Here is a 20,614-nt window from a genome sequence, read left to right as displayed (position 1 = left end):
ACCTATTTTTCGAGGTCCGAAAGAAAAAAAAATGCAATGACCTTGATTGTTACGCGCACCAGATTTTGTAGGTTGGATACAGAAATTAAACGTTTTCTCACTTGGAACAACGAAGGTTTATTCCAAATGCCTCAATCTTGCGATGAAATGAACGGTGCTGTCTCTCGCCGGCAAGGTCGTCATCACGACGCCGGTCTGGGGCAGTGCCCGTGGGGCGGTATGCACCACTCGTCATCGCTGTCAGACGACTCCTTGTTGCTGTCAACGGCTCAAAGCATTTCATCTTTGAAACTTGCTGGCCAAAATCCTTTCTTTCTGCTTGCGCGTGTCCCGCACGCAAGTTTCTGGGACACTAAACGCACGTGATGCGGCCCGATTTCCGTCGCTCTCCGCGCACAACATCACTTTTCTTTTGAATCCAGCATCATGGTGAACGCGGTGTGTCTTTGGAGTGGGAACTTCCAGGCTGATACGAATGGAAGAAACACGACTACGCTGAGCGCTGGCTACGCTCTAAGCCTCTCATGTTCAGCGCGCAATGGAGCGGCTATTTTGAAATGTCGATGGCGATAGGGTAGCGCAGTTTTGGGTCATACTCGATTCTAGCGCGCATGCAATTTTAGAGCGCAGCTCTTAGGGGCCCGTTTCCGGCTTGAGCGGCGTCGCCGTCGGCGTCGCCGTCGCCGTCGCCGTCGGCGTCGGCGTAACCGCGCGGTGCATTATGGGTAAATTTCCCCGCCAAATCTAGCGGAAAAATTTCCCCGCTAGATTTAGCGGAAAAATTTCTCCGCTAAACCTAGCGTAAAAATTTTCCCCGCTAGATTTAGCGGAAAAAATTCCCCGCTAAATCTAGCGGAAATATTTCCCCGCTAAATCTAGCGGAAAAATTTCTCCGCTAAATTTAGCGGAAAAATTTCCCCGCTAAATCTAGCGGAAAAAATTTCCCCGCTAAATCTAGCGGAAAAAATTTCCCCGCTAAATCTAGCGGAAAAATTTCCCCGTCAAATCTAGCGGAAACAATTTTCCCGCTAAATCTAGCGGAAAACATTCCCCGCTAGATTTAGCGGAAAAATTTCTCCGCTAAACCTAGCGTAAAAATTTTCCCCGCTAGATTTAGCGGAAAAAATTCCCCGCTAAATCTAGCGGAAAACTTTCCCCGCTAAATCTAGCGGAAAAAATTTTCCCGCTAAATCTAGCGGAAAAATTTCCCCGCTAAATCTAGCGGAAAAAAATTCCCCGCTAAATCTAGCGGAAAAAATTTCCCCGCTAAATCTAGCGGAAAACTTTCCCCGCTAAATCTAGCGGAAAAAATTTCCCCGCTAAATCTAGCGGAAAAATTTTGGTCACGTGACCCGGGGGGTCACGTGACCTGGGGAGTCACGTGACCCCCTCCCGAGGTCACGTGACCTCTGAGGGGGCACGTGTTTGCCCCCACGTGACCCCACCAAGGTCACGTGCCCTCGGGGGGGGGTCACGTGACCCCCCCCCCCGAGAACACGTGGCCCTCAGTACCCTCCCCTCCTCCTCCTCAAGAGCTGCGCTCCAATTCGGCGTTACAGGGAGTGGTAAACGACTTTCACTTTTTTGGACTTTTGGATTTCCGGAAAAAAGGTACGCGTTAGATTCGAGTAAATACGGTACCTTGTTGAGTGTGCTTCGTACCAAGAACACTGGTGAACTGCAGAAAAGCAGCACCGGCGGAGCTCACTTCTGCGGGTGTTGCTTCTTTGTAGTGAACCCGTGCACGTTAGCTCAACGGAGCTAACCTGTTGTGATCAACACTTCGAAAATATGAGTATCACAGTTCACCTCAAAGTGAATATCGAATAGTTTATTATTCAAAACTACTATTTTAAATTTCGAATATTCACAGAACAGTACTTCTGTGTATGAGCTTCGGACAGCGCCGTGCACACTTGAAAAATGTAATATAGACAGATATTCTTTTTAAAGGATCTGTGGCAGCTTGGAAGGCCAGTTGCAGAAGTGCACATTTGGCAAAAAAAAAAAAAAAGCATATTAGATGTTGAGTGCTTAAACAGCGAGAGGTCACTCTGCCTTTGAGACATGGTGGCATTGTTTTCTGCTTTCAAAGAGAAATTGAGCCAGTGCAGTATGACTGCTAACCTGGTGTCCTTTAAATCGTATGCACGCCGGGTTCATCCAGGTCCAAACGGGGCAGGTGCAGGTGTCAAACCCTGGACACCCCCCCCCCCCCCCCCCCCCCGAGTTCTGCGGCGCGAGCTTTTGGCCCAGATGCCCCGAGCTGCTGCGCGCCATCACGCTAACCTGCCTCGAGGGCTGTTGCCTCTGATGGCTGGTTCCTTTTGTCTGCCTCTGCAGGGTTGTGTTCAGCCTGTTCTTTGTGCTGAACCTGCTGCTGTGGGCCAAGGACAGCTCTGCGGCAGTGCCCTTCACGACGTTGCTGGCCCTGCTGGCCCTCTGGTTCGGCATCTCCCTGCCCCTCACCTTCGTGGGGGCCTACTTCGGCTTCAAGAAGAGGGTGAGCACAACCCCCGTTCGTTGCCCCTGCCCTCGGCAACTGTTCCTGGGACTGTGTTTTGCCATCTGTGTGATTTCATGAGACTCTGAAGACATTCGAAGAACATACTTTTAATGGATGTCTCAATCGATTATAAGGAGCCCAGAATTATTCATTGGGCAGCATATTTGAGTGTGCAATTCACAGTGCATCCTTGGAACGAGCTCACGCCTATAAAGACTGTAGTGCAGAAAAATTAACTAGCTTTCAAGTCGTGACTTGAGAGTTCCTTCATTTTTCTGCACCACAGCCTTAAGTGTTACATTATAGCTAATTATCACCAGCTTGCCTGCACACTCATGGTTATTTCGTTAAGCACACCTATAGGTGAGGTGTGGAATGTACACTGCAAAGGCACTGGGGAAGCTCACCATCGGCTTGCACTTAGAAGCCACGGACTCAGCTATGGCTGCCAGTGAATAACCCCTATTCTTCCAAGAAATTTTTTTACCTATTGCTCTTGTACAGAAGGGGATTGAAAAGAAAAAAAGACGAGAAGCAATATCTTTGCACCTGAGCATCAGAAAGGTTGCCGTCGTGACTTGAAAGTTTAACAACTGTTGTAGAAAGTTGCTTGACAGCCACCAGGCTGTGCATTTTTTGGATTTCTGGAAAGGTGCCATCTACGCCTGCTCATCTAAAGATTCTGAAACAAAAAATTCAGTTTTGTGTCGTTTTAAGAGAGCCTTTTCAAACTCGAAACCTTGGCCGAAGGAGCTTCAAAACCGCAGTGATAAGGGCTGAGTGCACCACACTAACCTGCATGGTGGTTTGTGGCCGTGTCCAGGTGATGGAGTACCCCGTGCGCACGAACCAGATCCCGCGTCAGATCCCGGAGCAGTCGCTGTACACCCAGGCCCTGCCGGCCATTTTCATGGGCGGGATCCTGCCCTTCGGCTGCATCTTCATCCAGCTCTTTTTCATCCTCAACTCCATCTGGTCCGTTGCTTTTATCCACCTCCAATTCTTTCATTGCTGTTGTAAAGTCACTTGACAAAAAGAATATTGCTGTGTCAGTAGTATGTTTAGTACGACAATACCTCAGCTGCCTGTGTCAGTGCTACAAGCTCAACGAATTCGCTTTACTTTGCCTCGGGATTTAGATCATTGCAGTAAGCTTTTGGTACTGGCAGAATCACTTGAGGGACTTGTAGAAGGAAGGTGCTGATGTTGCTGAATGTAACGGGTCTGCCATTAAATAGTTGTAAAGTGTAGTAAGAGTTCTAATAACAAAATGTTCTCTGCCCTAGCACATCAAACGTAACATTGACTCGTCGACAGGTCGAGCCAGATGTACTACATGTTCGGGTTCCTGTTCCTGGTGTTCATCATCCTGATCATCACGTGCTCTGAGACCACGGTCCTGCTCTGCTACTTTCACCTCTGCTCGGAGGTAAGACTTGATGGCATGCTGCATGGAGGCCACAATGTCTAGAACAGGGGTTCTCCTACTTTTTCATGCCAGGGAACCCCAGCAGGCCTCAAAAAGTCCCAAGGAACCCCCCCCCCCCCCCCCCCCCCCCCCTTTGTTGGCAACCGAAAATACGGGGCAATAAAGGCATTTAGATAGTGAGCAAGAGTTTACTGCATTGAGAGAAACACATAAAATGGAGGACTGCAGACAAAATGGGAAGGCAGAGGGGTTAACCTGGGGCACAATGTAAAATATATTAGTGCGAAACGTGAGGGTGCTTTTTCCTGCAACACGAGCTTGATCCATGGCTCAGTCCGTAGAAGGTTAAACTGGGGGGGCGGGGGGCACTGCAATTTCAATGCTTGCGGAACTCATGAGACCAGCTCGCGGAACTCCTGTGTTCCGCGGAACCCAGTTTGAAAACCCCTGGCTCTCTAGAACATTGCGGCTCTTCAGTTTTCTCTTTGCTGAAGCACTGGAATTACCTATTCAGATGATGGGAGTTGGCTCTAGGTCTACCGTATTTGCTCGCATAATTTGCGCACTTTTTTTTTTCAATATTCGTCATCAGAAAGGGGGTGCACAAATTAAGCGGATATTTCGCGAGCACCTCTCAAATAACACATCTGCAAAGGCCTGTAATGTATATAAAAATACAAATATACAAACGGCAAGTTTATTTTCTTTTATTTTACGAAACGCACCTGCTTTGTTCACTCCGGGTCGCTGGGAGAGCTCTCGCACTCGGTATCGTGGCTGCGATCGTCGTGGTTGTCGTCGTCACTTGCGTTCCAAATAGCATCGTCTTCAGTTCCGTCGAGCGCGTTTAATAGTCCCGTCTTCTTGAAGCTTGACTCGACAATGCTGGGAGAGACCTTGTCCCACGGTGTTTGAACCCACTCGCAGGCAATTTCCAAGGGCGGCCTCTTTATCCTTCCACTGGGAGTGAGGCTGCGTTCTCCGCTGGCCATCCATTCTACATAGGGTTTGCGCACCTAGTCTTTGAACGGTTTGTTGATTGACACATCCAAGGGCTGTAGAACTGATGTTAGACCTCCCGGGATGACAACAAGGTTTGTTTTCGTGTCTCGCAACTTTTGCTTCACGGTGTCGACAAGGTGACCCCTGAAGCTGTCCAGTACCAGCAGCGATAATCGTCGCAACAGAGCGCCTGGTCGTTTTCCCCAAACAGTTTCAATCCAGTCTTGCATTAAAGCTTCATTCATCCATCCCTTTTCATAAACACGGATATGTATGCGACCTTGGAGTTTCTCTTTTGGCAACATCTTGCACTTAAAAATGACGAAGGGCAGTTATCAGCAGTTATCGCCAGCATGACAGTGCAGCATTGCTTTCACGGCCAGTTGTTCTTACAGGAACAGCTGAGACACCTCTTTGGCTTACTGTAATGTTAGTTGGCATATCGAAGGTCAGCGGCGTTTGATCCGCGTTCCCGATCTGGGACATAATGAAGCTCTCCGTTTTCCGCGACGCGATCACAAACCGATAAAATGCCAACACCTTCTCTTCATAGTCTTCGGGCAAACACTGGCAGAGAGTCGTCCGTTGTCTCAGAGACAAGTGGTGGCGTCTCATGAAGCGTGTCACCCATCCTCTGCTGGCCTTGAACGTTGCTGCCGAGATACCTTTTTCTTGTGCAATCTTTCTTGCCTGAAACTGTAGCATCTCGCACGACACGGCGTGACCAGCTGACATGTGATCACGAAAATACCACAGCAGTTCATCTTCAACAGCAGGAAAGTTCTCTCGTTTCGGCCCCCGAAACGCTTTTCTTCCCGGTCTTGCACTTGCCAGTTGCGACTTCTGTCTTCGCCAATAATGTACGTGGCTCTCGCTCACCCTAAACTGCCTGGCAGCAGCGCGGTTTCCATTTTCCTGAGCAAACTTGATCACGAGGAGCTTCAACTTTGCTGTATACGCTCCGTGCGGGAACTATAGGGGGCGCTTTGAAGAATGCGCGTAGCGCCGCTAGCGAAGGAGCTGGCGTTCGACAGTGAGGCGCGTTCAGCAGCCTGCGGCACCTTTTCGCATGCGAAGCTGTGGTGACGGAAGCACGCATGGATGACACTTTTGCTTTTTGAGCTGATATGTTGAGGGTGACGTTGCATAAGTGCTGGGGTAGACCTAAGAAGGGCATTTAGCTGTTCTCCACTTCTTATATATTGCGTTTGAGTCTTTATTAGGGGTAATTTCTCTAGTTGCGGCTGAAAAAGGGGTTGGAGCAATTTTCCGAAAAGCAAGACGGCCGTCACAATTGCTCTGAGTGGGAAATTTGTTTTGCTCGTCGCTGTAAACAGGACTGCTGGAACGATGATATTTGGAGGTGAGATAGATGTTCACTAAGTTTGTGCACGAAGTGTGCCAAGAGCAGGTGTGAAAGTTACGTTTCTAACGAATAAATTAATAATGCTGCACAAGATATCCAATATTGGACCCAAAATGTTGTGTTATAACCGGGCTGTGCGAAGTGCAGATTTGGGCCCACAGGTGCTTGGACTTGACAGTAACATGATACAGCACTTATTATACCAAAAAGAGGTGGCATAGGGAAACCAGGTAGAAATTTGATTTGGGCGGTGTAACTCAATGGTAACCGATTTTGACCATGAAAGGGCTGTCAAGAAAATAGCGCTCGTCGTGGAAGGTGGAGACTTTACAGGTAAAAAGGGACTAGTGGACTGTACTTCCAATTGAAACAACTTTACAAAAGGTGATTCTAAAGCCGAGAAAACAAAGTTGTCGGCAAATACACGGTTTGGCCGTCAAAGGCTTTTGCAGTCAGCTGTTGTGTAATAACCTGTTGCGCGAGGTGCTGATTTTCGGCACATAGGTACTTTAACATGATTGTAACTTGACACAACACTTATTATACCAAAAAGAGGTGGCATAACGAAACCAAGTGGAAATTTAGTTTGAGCGACGTAACTAAATGGGAACCAGTTTTGACCGTCAAAGGCTGTCAAGATAATATCGCTCATCGTGGGAGGTGCACACTTTACAGGTAGGAAGGGACCCGTGGACGGTACTTCCCGTTCGAACACCTATGTGATAGGTGGCTCTAAAGCCGAGAAAAAACATTGTTGTCTAGAGAACTCGGGGTGTCAGCGTTTCCACATCCAAAAGGAGGCTGATCAAAAAAGAAAGCACACCACATAAACTTCCATACTCAATCGTGGATTCTCCAGTGATTCAGAGTTTCATTGTAGTTTTCCTTAGATTCATATTTTTCACTTTTTTTTTTATCGTTCAAATCTTTCTGCAAGAAGTACAGATTGCGTGCCATACTTGTCCGGAAATATCATCGACATGTAGATGGGGACGAAACTTCTTTGGAGGGCATTCTTCCAACGAAATTGGCACTGCATACCTGCAAGTGTGGAATGGCATTTCAGTTCGTCCCATCGGTGCCAACACATGTAGGCGTCACTGGTACGAAAACAAATGCAGAGTGCAAAGCGGCAGTGTAGAACATGTCAGCCATGCCGACACAGCGGCAGATATGATCGGGAGACTAAATTTTCTCGCGTAGTATGGCACAGGTCCATCGTTGTTGCTGTCCCACAGAAGATCGGCGAGGTGAAAAACTGAATGGTTGTGCATAAATATTGAAGTACTTAACGACGCAGCACCGGCAGCACTTCATGCTTTGAACCCAGCGCAACCGCACCGCTCCGACTTCAATGCGTACCAACGTACGTGGCGTGGTTTCAGTTTCATTTCCTCTGGGGTTCTCACTGCCTACCTTCGGTAACGGCTGCTCGGCGGCGCGCCGGTCGCGTAGCACGGAGTGTATAGTTATTGTAACCCATCGGAAGAGCAATCGCCGAGAAAACCGTTGACGGCGTCAAACTTGACCCACACAATCCGAACAACGGGAAGCATGCGCTTTGGAGTCGCAGATGTCGCAGACTTCGCGCCACCGCCACTCCACACGACCGCAAGCGCACACCACACGACACATAGACACGCACCAACATTATTAGATTACCTCAGTTGTGGAACTCCCGCGGAGGGGGGTACCCCCCCACTTTAATCTGCCAGCCGTCGTTCGAAGCGCCATCTATATTTTCGTTTCATAACTTTGCGTTCCAAAGAGCCGAGCTGAAGCGCCAAATGGCGACCACAACGCCGCCATTTATCCTGCAGCGGTCACTCGAGGAACTGCACCTAACATCTATTTTGGCTTTAATCGGCCATTTCGGAGCTGCAACAGATACAGGGAAAAGGGTTACAGGGATGCCACCCCCGTCTCCCCAGCAGACGCGTCGTGAATTTACCCCGAAGTTAAGATAAGCCTAGGTCGGGATGCGCTACCTGAAATCACCGCTGAGGCATGGTTGTTTGAAAGCAATATTACTTGTGCCGCAAAACCTTGCAAACTAAAGATTTTAGAAAACATCACGCGCCCCTCATTTTGTACTGAACTCCAATAAAAGTTACTACAAAAAGAGTTTTTTTCCGTTGGTTTTTACGTTTCTACTAACGTTGAAAGGTACATATCCTGATTCAGTTACCAAAGCACAGCCGTCTGGCGGCGAAACGAGCGACGCTTGGCAAGTCGTGGTGAGTGAGGGGGGTACTGTTCATGCATGCGGCGTCTATGAGCAGTTCTGTAACTGAGCTAATCTAATAACGTTGACACGCACAACATTTCCCACATCCGGGAATCAGAGCGTGACGTCATGCTCCCTTGCAGGCCTACCACCTCGCAGCATTGAGTCAGCAACGCGCGCGCTCGCGTCCCGTAGCTCTTGCAGAGAAGCGCAGAGTCGCATCTTTGTCTCATTCTCGCCTCTCTCACTCCTCTCGCGGTCGCGTGGAATTTCTGCAGCTTTTAGCTCCCGCGCCTGTGGGGTGTCTGGAGAAACGGTTGGCGAGCTGGCGCAGAACGGTGCAGGGTGCGCAAAATATGCGAGCAAGTAGTCTTTTAGGGGCGAAGCTTCTTAGGGTCTAGTTTGCTCGTCCGGCGTCTGTGCTCACATCGATCTTGCTGGTGCTTGCGCTCGTGATCGTGCTCAGCAAAAAGAAAATGATTAAAAAAAAAATTTTTTGCTCAGTCGACAGGATTCAAACTTGTGCGGGGAGACCCCAATGAATTTCTAGTCCACCGCCTCAACCACGACTGCGGGACGGGTAGGAGGCTCTGATATGTGGTAGTAACTCAAGAGCTGGGGATATCATTTGTGAAACGTTGCATGTAGCTGCTCAAGGTCTACACAGGAGAGGGTGCTGCGGTCATATGCGTATTTAATCGCGTTAAACTTTGCATGCATTGGCTCAATGTTTATAGACGAGAGGGCGCTGTGGTGAAATGCTCAAATGCGTATATAACCACGTTCCATACCACACATTCTCTTTCTGACATGGGTGAAAACGAACGAAAGGCTCGGCATGCTGCGGCTCAGCGTCTGCGCAGACAAGCACCACCAGGGCTTTGCCGCAATCAACATCATTCACCTCGTGGAGATGCGGTCATTTTTTTTGCTGGAAATCTGGGCCTTAAGCTAACGGTGCGCAAATTACGCGTGGGCGCAAATTATGCGAGTAAATACGGTAACTTCATCGTCATAGCTTTTGCTGCGAGAATCCTGAAAAAGGCAAACCGCACCTGTCCAGCGTTGCAGCCAAATTGCAATATATTCCAATGGGCCTTTTTCCAGTAAGAAATGCCATCTGTGGAGTTGTCTTCAAACCACAAATGAAGGGCACCTCAGCTTGCCTCTGCCTGTCAGAATACATTGGCATCGTGCCATTGTGTTAATCTTCGTTGCCTTTTATGCCGCATACTAGCATTTACTCAAACAAGAATCGCCAAAAAAGACTAAATATGCGAGGAGATAGATGGCTAAAGTCAGCAGGCAACATGAGGAAACTCTAGAAGAATACAAGAGACAGGATACAGTTTCCTCATGTTGCTCTCTGACTTTAACCATGTATAATGCTTACTAGAGGTGTGCGAATATCAAAATCTTTCGAATCAAATCTAATATTTTCTAATACAAATAGTAGTTTTGAATAAGAACATTTTTTAAAGCCAATATTTTCTATTCATTGTGAATTAAACAAGAATGCTCAATTCCGTGTGCAATAGTTTTGTTGACAGAGGGCACCACAAAGAAGCAATAAATTAAGAATACATTTTTTTATTTGGCATAGGGAGCAAGTACAGGGGTGGAACTCATGAAATGTATTTGGGAGCAGCCACGGGAGCAGCTGAAACCACTGTTTTGGAGCAGGTTGGGAGCAGTTAAAACTCCATTCTGGAGCAGGCTAAGAGCAGCCCAGATCAGTTTGCATTGCACTTCAGCTTGTGTCTTAGACGAGCACGGGAGTAATTTCAAATGTGCTTAGCAGCACAGATGAACATGAGTGGTTAGGGACCTAGGTAGATGGGATAACAGTGTAACAGATGCGAAAACTTGAAACTTTGGGAGCCTTAATGAGAACCAAAAAGCAAGTACCATATGTTTCTGAAGATGGCGTCCTTGATTATATGTTCTGAGTGGCTTTCAGCTGCTCGAAATGCAAACCAGCACTGCTTATTGCACAACTCAGACGTGCTGGGCATAGTAATTATATGTGCGAACCTCTTGGCCTGCGTAAGCAACGGACGTGCAGTTGCGCGGAGCAACAGGGCAACAAATTTCGAGTTTATCCTATTGTGCAACTCAATATCGAAGCAGCAGACTACGATTAACGGAGTTATCGTGTTCAAAGCGATAAGCAGGAGCAAGGTTAATGTACGCCGAGCAGATAGGCCACTGGCGTAAGAGCTGCTGGCCGGCAAGGTTTCGGATCGGACCGCGTTTCAGTTCTATCAAACCACAATTTATCTTGCGGGAATGCGTTTCCAACTTCTAACGATGAAGCACTAGAAGGAATCTTTCGCTGATGTGTTTTCAACTGGCTGATGTCCAGAACCCGGGCCGCAGAACCTCGGGCTATCCGACGCTTAACGACTCGATCTCACCTCGGCCGACTTGCGTAACCGCTTATGGTTGAAGAATAACAATCCAGTCGCAGGCGAGTTTTTTCGCGTGCTTCCGACTCGGGATACACAGGGAGAATAAAGAGAAGAAAGGATTGCAAGTCCGACCAAGCTAAACGCGCTCATTGTTGCCAATTGAGTCGATACATAATCCGAAACCAAGACAAAATACAATTCTTTTTTTTTTTTGGCGCACGTAGTGCGATTTGGTGCATAATGGCGCAAGGTATAGGCTGTGGCGCAGTTTCCGCAAAATGGCGCAGGATGGCGCAGACAAATGCGTCTGGCGCAAAATGGCGCAAATGGCGCAGCCGTTCCACCCCTGAAGTATTACTTTTACCAGTGAAAATGGGTAGAAAAAAAAATGACCGCATCTCCACGTGGTGAATGATGTTGATTGGGGCGAAGCTCTGGTGGGGCTGATGTACTGATTTTATTGTTCACAGGTAGTGCTGTTGGTGCTGATTTTTTTTTTATTGCTCATAGGTAGTGCTGAGTTCTGGGTTGCTTTTCAACTTCATTATTACTGCGTTATGGTCGGTGAAATGCAGAGCCAGTGATTCTTCTAGCGGATCAGCTTAAATCCGCTAGAAGCCATGGGAATGCATCTCCACCCCTTAAGTCAACGGTCCATGTCAGAAAGAGAATGTGTGGTATGGAACGTGGTTATATACGCATTTGAGCATTTGACTGCAGTGCCCTCTCGTCTATAAACGTTGAGCCTATGCATGCAAAGTTTAACGCGATTATATACGCATTTGACCGCAGCGCCATCTCCTGTATAGACTTTGAGCGGCTACATGCAACGTTTCATCCATGACAGAAACCCCCAGCTCTTGAGTTACTACTACATCTCAGAGCCCCCTACTCGTCCCGCAGTCGTGGCCGAGTAATTAAGGCGATGGACTAGAAATCCACTGGGGTCTCCAGGCACAGGTTCGAATCCTGTCGACTGCGCAAACATTTTCAGGGGCGAAGCTCCTTAGGGGCTAGCCATGTCCGTATGTCCGTCCGGCACTTGAGCACGTGCTCCCGTGTTCGTGTAGGGCAAAAAACAAAGAACCACATCTCCACGTGGTGTTTGATGTTGATTAGGGCGAAGCTCTGGTGGTGCTTGTCTGCGTACACGCTGAGCCGCAGCATGCCGAGCCTTTCGTTTGTTTTCATCCATGTCAGAAAGAGAATGTGTGGTATGGAACGTGGTTATATACGCATTTGAGCATTTGACCGCAGCGTGACATGCATGAAAACGAACGAAAAGCTCTGCATGCTGCGGCTCAGCGTGTACGCAGACAAGCACCACCAGAGCTTCGCCCCAATCAACATCATTCACCACGTGGAGATGCGGTTGTTTTTTTCTTTTTATGTGAGCACGGACGCCGGACGGATGGTCGAACAAGGCTAGACCCTAAGGAGCTTCGTTCCTAATAAATAAAAAAAGGAATGCTGGCAAACTGATGAAACGGAAAATCAAGTGGAAAATACCACGAGCCAGATACCGCTGATAGCTGAGGTCAGCCGTAAATCCATATCCGAATCCATAGCACCTTGGTTACTGTAGTCGCTGTACGAGGGACTGACGTGAGTGTGGTCCATCGCGTTTGCGCTCACGATAATGCACATGCGGTTGCAAATTGTAGCCGTTCATCAAATCTATCGCAGTGTTTGCGCCACGACCACTTTGCCAACTCTGCAATCCAGACATCATGGCAAGCAAAGGACACATCACGCTACCGCGTGTAAATAACTTTCCAGTGCTTCATACAATAAAACAAAAAAGACACTTAGGGCACTTAGGTTGCTTTTAGAGGCGAAGCTCCTTAGGGTCTAGCCTTGTCCGTCCAACGTCCGTGCTCACATCGATCTTGCTGGTGCTCGTGCTCGTGAGCTCACATGCTCGTGTAGGGCAAAAGAAAAAAAAATGTTTGGGCAGTCTACAGGATTCGAACCTGTGCGGGGAGACCCCAATGTATTTCTAGTCCATCGCCTTAACCACTCGGCCACGACTGCGGGACGAGTAGGGGGCTCTGAGATGTGTTAGTAATTCAAGAGCTGAGGATGTCATGGATGAAATGTTGCATGTAGCCACTCAACGTCTATACAGGAGAGGGCGCTGCGGTCAAATGCATATATAATCGCGTTAAACTTTGCATGCATTGGCTCAACGTTTATAGATGAGAGGGCGCTGCGGTCAAATGCTTAAATGCGTATACAGTGTAGACCGCATATAACGTATGTCGCGGGAGTCGCGAAAATCCGCACTATAAGCGGTACCGCGCTATAACCAAAACATCAATTTTTTTAGGTCAAAATACATGACATCAGACAACTTACCTTTGTAAAAGAATTTATTTAATGTTAGATGAAAAATAAAGCTCAGTTTGAGGAAAGTCTTTATTTCACCAGACTAGTACACGTCTCTCAAGTGTGCCACACATTTTGAAAGAAATGAGCGACTTTTGCCTGGCGCAGCCTTTTAACGGCGTCGTGAGTTGCGGACGGACGTTGCGAGCGTTCAGGATTGCTAACCCTAATCACTTTTCTCCGGCGATGAAAACACGTGAAAATTCCCATCCTTTATACGGTACGCGCCAGTAATACCTTCAACTTGAGCACAGGCATGAAATGCTCCAAATAAGAAATTTGGGCGATGTTCGAAAACACAAATGCTTAGAAAGCACCACTGTGGTGAAAGTAAACAAACATGACGACACGGGCATTTCTGCCGTCTTGAGAGTGCCGCCACAACATCGCCGCACGAGTAGGTGGATCTTCCCTTCTAGTACGTGCTGGGTTATCATAGCGACACACTACGAAAATTCACAGTCAGGGATAGCGCTTTTACGCGGAACGATGAGCTTCCACCATGCCGTCTACGTCGACGATCACAGCCGACGCCATGTTCGCGGATAGAAGCAGCCGGCCCGCGACCGGCATGCAACGCGCGTGAACACTTCTCCTCGACCTGCGATTGGTCTGTTGTTGCGGTTGCGGCGGTTGTTTGTTTCCAACGCAGTGGAGAGACGCACGTACGTGAACGACACGTGCGTGCGTCCCTCCGTCGCTATGGCAACTGAAGCCTCTCCCTTCGCTTCTCCCCGCTTCTTCGAGCAACCTCCTTGCCCCGCGAGTGCCGCTTGCGGCTCGCGCCGTTATCTAGTGTCCCACAGGGAAGCATGCTCGCTGCGGTGCGGTTGGCGGGCTGTTCCAAAAACCGCACTATAACCGGTATTCCCCTTCGCGCACCTGCATTTTAAGCGGTATGTAAATACATGGAGTTCTATGGGAGGCGAACCGGTGGTTTAAAAAAGCCGCGTTATACCCGGTCCTGCACTATAAGCGGTTACGTTGTAAGTGGCCTATACTGTATAACCACATTCCATACCACACATTCTCTTTCTGACATAGATGAAAACGAACGAAAGGCTCGGCATGCTGCGGCTCAGCGTCTACGCAGACGAGCACCACCAGAGCTTCGCCCCAATAAACATCAATCACCACGTAGAGATGCGGTCAATTTTTTTGTGTTTGCCAAGCTCGGAACCATCCTGTGCAGTCCAAAAACAAAACAGGGAACTCGACCGCGAGTTGACACTAATCAGCTAGTTCCACGTTATTCATAGTTTTCGAAGTATTCAAAGAACTCGAATACTTCAAACAGCGAACGGTTGAAGCAAATCGAATTGAATTGCAAGCATTATTCGTGAAACATTCAAAGTTTTGAATCTTTGCACACCCCTAATGCTTACCAACTATCCCAGCTCACCACTCTTTAGAGAGATAGGTGCTGAATATGTTGCTCGACCAGAACTTTGCCCTGCGACAATGGTGACAGCGGGAAGCAAGGCCAGGGGAGGGGTGTATGCACGTGCAGAAGCTTACTAGAAAAAGGTCCATTAAAATGTGCTGCATCATACATAGCCTCCCCGGTGTAAGGGGGAACCACATAGGTTAGGCCCTATTGGGACTTTGGAGGCTGGGAACGACAGTCTTATTCAGTTTGAATTGAGTTTTGAGGCTGCTACTCCCGTCTAGTTAGAGGTATTTGGTGCTTCGGTAATTTCAAATTTGTGAATATTGGCTGGACATAGCAGAGAATAACTGCAGAGAGGTTATGTGAAGGATATGTCTAGATAGGGTTAGGTCATTTTGGTAACGATGCTCTGTTGACCTTCTAACCGTTTAGAACGAGTTTGACCCGTAAGGGGGATCGCTCGTAAGGGGGATCGCTTTTGCTCCACGCTCCGCTCGGAGCGTGGAGCAAAAGCTTGCGCTGCAGAACCTCCTGGGTTCAGTCCCCACCCCCTGCCCGTTTCGATCTGGATGAGTTTCAAACCGGCATGTGTTCATGTAATCACTGCCACGTGCTGCACGTTAAAGACACCAGGGTAGCCGTTGTACTACACTGGCTAAATTTCTCATCTGCAGCTGAGAGACAAGTCACCCATTGAGGCGTACTAGTATCAAGGCTGTCTAAACATACAAGCAATTTTTTCTTGGTTTTAGCTTGTCAACTTGGATCCATTCCCGAACCGTTCAGGACGAGTATAGCCCGTCTGCTTTTTGCAGTTCGCGCACTCGGCCATTTTGCACACCCCAGGCCCGCTCGTGGCTTAGTTTGCGGCTCTGCTGTAAGATGGCAGCACCGACTTTTTCTTTAAATTTGGTTCCCATTTTGCTTCTGGCTAGAAATTTGATTTAGAAGACAGCAATTAGATGCAATTGGGGGTCAGAAATTCCCAAGAACCAAAGAGGGTTAAAGGACACATGCAAAGGAAAAAAACATTTTTTTTAGACAGCTTAGATGGAAAAAGGATGTCATAAAACGACTTTACAACGAAGAAACAAAATACAAATTTATAAAAATACAAAATACGAAATCGTATAGTATTTGTAGCGCCAACTACAAATACTATACGAATTTGTAGTTGGCGCTCGCGGGAGCCGCCGCTGGTAACGTGGTAGGCCCGCGAGCCGCCGCGCTGCGTCGCCGCCGCACGCGGAGCGTTGTGCGAACGCCGCTTCAACGCGTTTCTCCACGCCGCCGTCGCCGCCGCCGCACAAGTTTGTCTGCTTCGGGGCGCTGCCGCCGTCGTCTGACCGGCGCACAGGTCTGTCACGTCTGCTTGCGCTTTTTCAGGAGTTTCCTTTGGGCTCTAAAAGTTACTTATTCGTCTTGGTTTTTTGTTATACTTCAAACAAAGATGAATAAGTTACTTTTAGAGGCCATAGGAAGCTTCCGAAAGAGCGCAAGCACCACGTGATAAATAAAGACCAGTCACGTGATAAATACGGACCACTTTTCTGCGGTGCCCGCGGGCGCCAACTACAAATTCGTATAGCGCCATAAATATAGCTCTAAAATTTTTTTTTCTTCGTTGTAAAATCATTTTATGGCGTCCTTTTTCCATCTAAGCCGTTTAAAAAAAATGGTTTTTTCCTTTGCATGTGTCCTTTAAGGGGTTCCGAGCCTCCCGTGTGCCTCTATTACATTGCTGTTTCTTTCTCGTCTGGCTCCAGGACTACCACTGGTGGTGGCGGTCCTTCCTGACGAGCGGCTGCACGGCCTTCTACCTTTTTGTGTACTGCGTGCACTACTTCTCCCGGCTGAGCATCACCGGCCTGGCGTCCACCTTCCTCTACTTCGGATACACCACCATCATCGTCTTCCTCTTCTTCCTGCTCACGGGTGAGGCAGCGAAGCCGTCGCAACACCCGCAATGCGGATGGAAAACCCAGTTTTCAGAAAACAAGAAAAAAAATTGTGTTTGTCCGTTTTATGGATAAACAGGATTATGCCCATTGTGTTAGAAATTTTTAATAGTCTTGTTTTATTGAAAAAAGTGTTCTCTAATTTTATTGAATAGCAGCGTTTTCCTACCTTTCGGTAAGCTTCTTTTAACGGTAACCCTCGAAGCAATACAGATTTGAACTCCGTATTTTCAGATACCCGTTCTTCCCTTGGGAAATTCGAGCCTGGAATTCACGTGAAAGTGATATTTTGAAATGACATCTTTGATCAAAAATTTTACTACTGCGCTGGACATATTTTTTAAACCGCTTTTTATTTGTTCGCATTCTTCCTTTCATATTTTTAACATTGCACTATTCCACTCCTGCTGTGACTCTTAGTGAAGAGCAGCAGTATTGTTAAATAAATAATAAATAAATAAATAAATGGGGGAAGCAGTTTGGAGGTTTTGTAAGGGTTTCCCCTAAAGAGGCTATACTATACTCCGTTCACCCCCAAGCTGACGGTGTGGCAGTAGTTACCCACTTGCCGTACCAATCGGCTGCCTCCCTTTCGTCACCTGACCCCACTCCCTGCGCCTGGGTATGAACGAAGTGTGGTTCAGCGTTGTTGAATGAGGATGATGATTTCCCTCGATGTGTTTATGCAGGCACCGTGGGTTTCTTCTCCTGCTTCTGGTTTGTGCGCAAGATTTACGGAGTTGTCAAGGTGGATTGAGTGCCGCAAGCTGCCTCCACGGAAAGACCCACCTCTGCCCGTTCTCCGTGCCGGACACGGTCGCCATCTTGTGTTTTTTTTTTTTTTTTACGCTGTTCCGCAGTAGACGGGGAAGGCGACGATTTTTGCGCAGCTGCGAGAACCGCTAGCTTATCTGCTTGTTTCGTCGTCTTTGTGTGTTTTGTTTGTTCTGTTATTTACACTTTCAAAATGATATCCCCTTTCTATCGCTCTAGAGTCCTTTAAAATCCCTAGGGGCTGTTTAGTGTAAGTGAACCAAAGTATTTAATTTTGTTTCGCGTTTTCGCCGCATTGCCGTTCGTAAGTCGTTGAATTAGTTTTAAACCAGTTCTTGTTTCCTTGTTAAACTTGTTCCAAACCTTCAGTTGAACATTTGCTCGGTCCTCGTCACAGATGCTCACTTCCAATATTCTCTTTTTTTTTTCCCCCTAAAACCTGGTAACTACCTGATATTCTTTTGTTGAGTAGATTTCATTGGTTGGAAGATTCATTGGTTGACTTGGTAGTGGCTGTGATAGGGGTGGAGGGGGGGGGGGGAGGAGAGAAGATGCATTACAGGAATTTAAGAGCTTGGGGGCTTGCATACCACACTGCTGCCACTCATCAGGCAGCAACCCTCCGATAAAACAAAGTTTGTCATCTGCATATTCATTAGCTGCTTCTTTGTCTAGCTTTAGCGCTTGTTTTTTTTTTTTCTTGTTTTTTTTACAGAGCATTTTGTTTTTGTCTGTATATATTGACTGAAATTTTTTTTTGTCACTTTGGCTTTTTGGTTTGGACCGGTCACGAGGTTTGGGGAGGATTGCGACGGATGTCTAGTCTTGACGGAGGACACTGCACTCGGGAGGCAATTTCCGCACAATAAAACTGTGTAAATATAACCAGGAGTGGTTGTAGTAATTAATGCACATTTGGACGGGATCCCTAGACTTAACATTCGCGGCAATTTTGAAATTTTTTACCCTTTGCGCACACAATTTTTCTTTTTTTTGTTTTTGTTTTTTAGTGGCAAACTTGTGTGGCACTTTGGTTTCTTGCATCGACTTGCATCTGACAGAATTCTTGTGGTTGGGGGTATGGTGTGAACCGCAGTTCCTGGCCTCCCTACGTTTGGATTTGCAGTGTGGATGTTCTGTGTTCTACTGGGTCAATTTTATAGACTATTGTTTTCTGATGGCTGGTGTTAATAAATGGAATGATTGACCTATTTTTTGTCGGTGGGTTTTGCTTTGCTAACAGAAGCAGGGAAGGTTAGTAATATACTGGCTGTGGACAGTTCCCATGAGCACATTTTATGTATGTTTTTGTTTTGTTTAACTGGCGTGGACATGGACAGCATCTGCCAACCAGTCCCCGCAGGGGGCACCTGCAAGGTCTGGTGCGTCAGTAGGTGTTTGGTGAGTGGCATCTCCACTGACCCCGAGCCATGCAAGTTCATACACCCACGCCTGACTGTGCATGCCGTGCCCTGGGAAAACGGCATCCTGGTGGTTGAGCTAAGCCCAGGGTTGGTTTGGACCCGTCAAGGCCCCTCAAGCGATGCAATACACAACTTCGACCCCTGGTTCTCATAGACGGGTGTCCTGTTAAGGCCCGGCCAGAATTATTCAGTCCGTCACCTGTTCTACCTTCTTTCACCACTTCCTACTATGCTGTCTTTCCTTTTTCGATTTCAGAATGCGTGAGGCGATACTTCTCTGCCATATGAAGTGAAACTTGAAGTCCGGCTGTCCATCTTTTTGAACATTCACCCGGCAGACGTAACGGCTTTCGTTTATGACGTCGTCAGTAGGACATACGGGACAGGCTGCGCAGATCTAGGATTCCTCGGTTTATTGGTTCACTTCATGCTCTTTTTGGGTAACGCGCAGCAAAGCATGTTTCACATGTTCTGTTTATTTGGTGAAGTGATATTTGTACTAGGACATTTTACCAAAGCTGGAAAATATGGCACGTGTAATTGTGCTAACGAACGCTCTAGGGGTTGAGGTGTCGAAGTGCTGGAATGGTAGTGTGCTGTTCTCTACCCCAGTACAAAAGCCCGATGATCAAAATAGAATATCCTGCGTTTTGCCCCACTACAACATCTACCACGGCGAATAGGGTGTGTTTTTTCGTTACGATTCGGGCAAAATGAAATGGAGAAAGGAATGCCTTATCAAATTGAAAATGGGAAAGCGAAATTTGTGTATCCTCTTGGTTTCAATGTGTTTCGCCGTAGCCTCCTCTATACTGACAAAACCTGGCAGATCATCACGTGACATGGCCGCCAAAATTGAAAAAATGGAGTGGCAGACAAGAGTCGTGTAACGGGCGCCCCATTGCGGCGAGACGCCGAAAAACACTTGCCCCGAGCGACGGAATGTCTGCTCGTGCTTCTCGTGTTCCTTGGTCTACGGCTTCTTTTCTCTTCTGGTTTGAATACCATGTTTTGGGTCCTCACCGCTGCAAAACCTGTGCGCTGAATACCAGACTCCCCAATAAATGCTCTGTGCTACCAGATCCTCGCGCTCCAAATCTGCAACCGGGCACTCTATGGCTCCGTCATCGAACTAACAGGCTTTGTGAGTATAGAGGAGGCTATGGTTTTGCAAATGCTGGTCTCTTTTTAGTTTCAAGTTCATTCTTCATTTTTGAGTTTTGTAAACCAGTAAACATTTTCTCAAAATAACTGGCAGGAGGAAGTGGTGGCTAGCACCTTAGAGTCCCATAGGGAACACGAGGTTTTTCGCCATCTTCGAAAAATTGTCGTATAATAACGGCTGCGCGGATCTTCTCGCGAATTCCGGCTTTAAAGACATTGAGGCATTATCGAAACATTAAATGGAACAATTGTTTATTATAAATTTAATCAATATTCTTTAAAAAAATCATGAAAATGGTCAAAATCGGCACTCTTGCGTTCGGAGCGAATTTACAAAATTATCTAAATGCAAACAGATAAAAGTATTTCATTTAATGTCTTCTAAACTTATTATGGAATTGAATAATATTGAAATTATTCATGTAACTCTATCTTTTATGTAACTACTGCGTACAGCGAATTAAAAGAACCAAGGTGTCGGCGCTTGTTTTCATTGCTTTTAAGCTATCTCTCTGCCGTGAGGTGGTGCTCCCTGTTCACGAAATTATCCGTTCAGCGATTGGCACTGTGCAAGG

General features: G+C 47.3%; 1 protein-coding gene across 1 annotated transcript in view; it reads left to right on the top strand.

The window, feature by feature from the left end:
* LOC8038103 (transmembrane 9 superfamily member 2) overlaps positions 1-18,662 on the top strand; it is a 47,960-nt gene extending 29,298 nt beyond the window's left edge. The window contains exons 14-18 of the mRNA XM_029966963.3: positions 2,344-2,503; positions 3,330-3,481; positions 3,824-3,935; positions 16,486-16,654; positions 17,367-18,662. Of these exons, the coding sequence (XP_029822823.2) occupies positions 2,344-2,503; positions 3,330-3,481; positions 3,824-3,935; positions 16,486-16,654; positions 17,367-17,434 (661 nt within the window). The 3' untranslated portion in view covers positions 17,435-18,662. The remainder of the gene's footprint in view (positions 1-2,343; positions 2,504-3,329; positions 3,482-3,823; positions 3,936-16,485; positions 16,655-17,366) is intronic.
* Positions 18,663-20,614: the final 1,952 nt, after the last annotated feature.

The sequence above is a fragment of the Ixodes scapularis genome, unplaced genomic scaffold (assembly GCF_016920785.2).
Source record: "Ixodes scapularis isolate PalLabHiFi unplaced genomic scaffold, ASM1692078v2 PGA_scaffold5__190_contigs__length_132052651, whole genome shotgun sequence".
Lineage (NCBI taxonomy): Eukaryota > Metazoa > Arthropoda > Arachnida > Ixodida > Ixodidae > Ixodes > Ixodes scapularis.
This window is presented reverse-complemented; position numbering and strand designations above follow the sequence as displayed.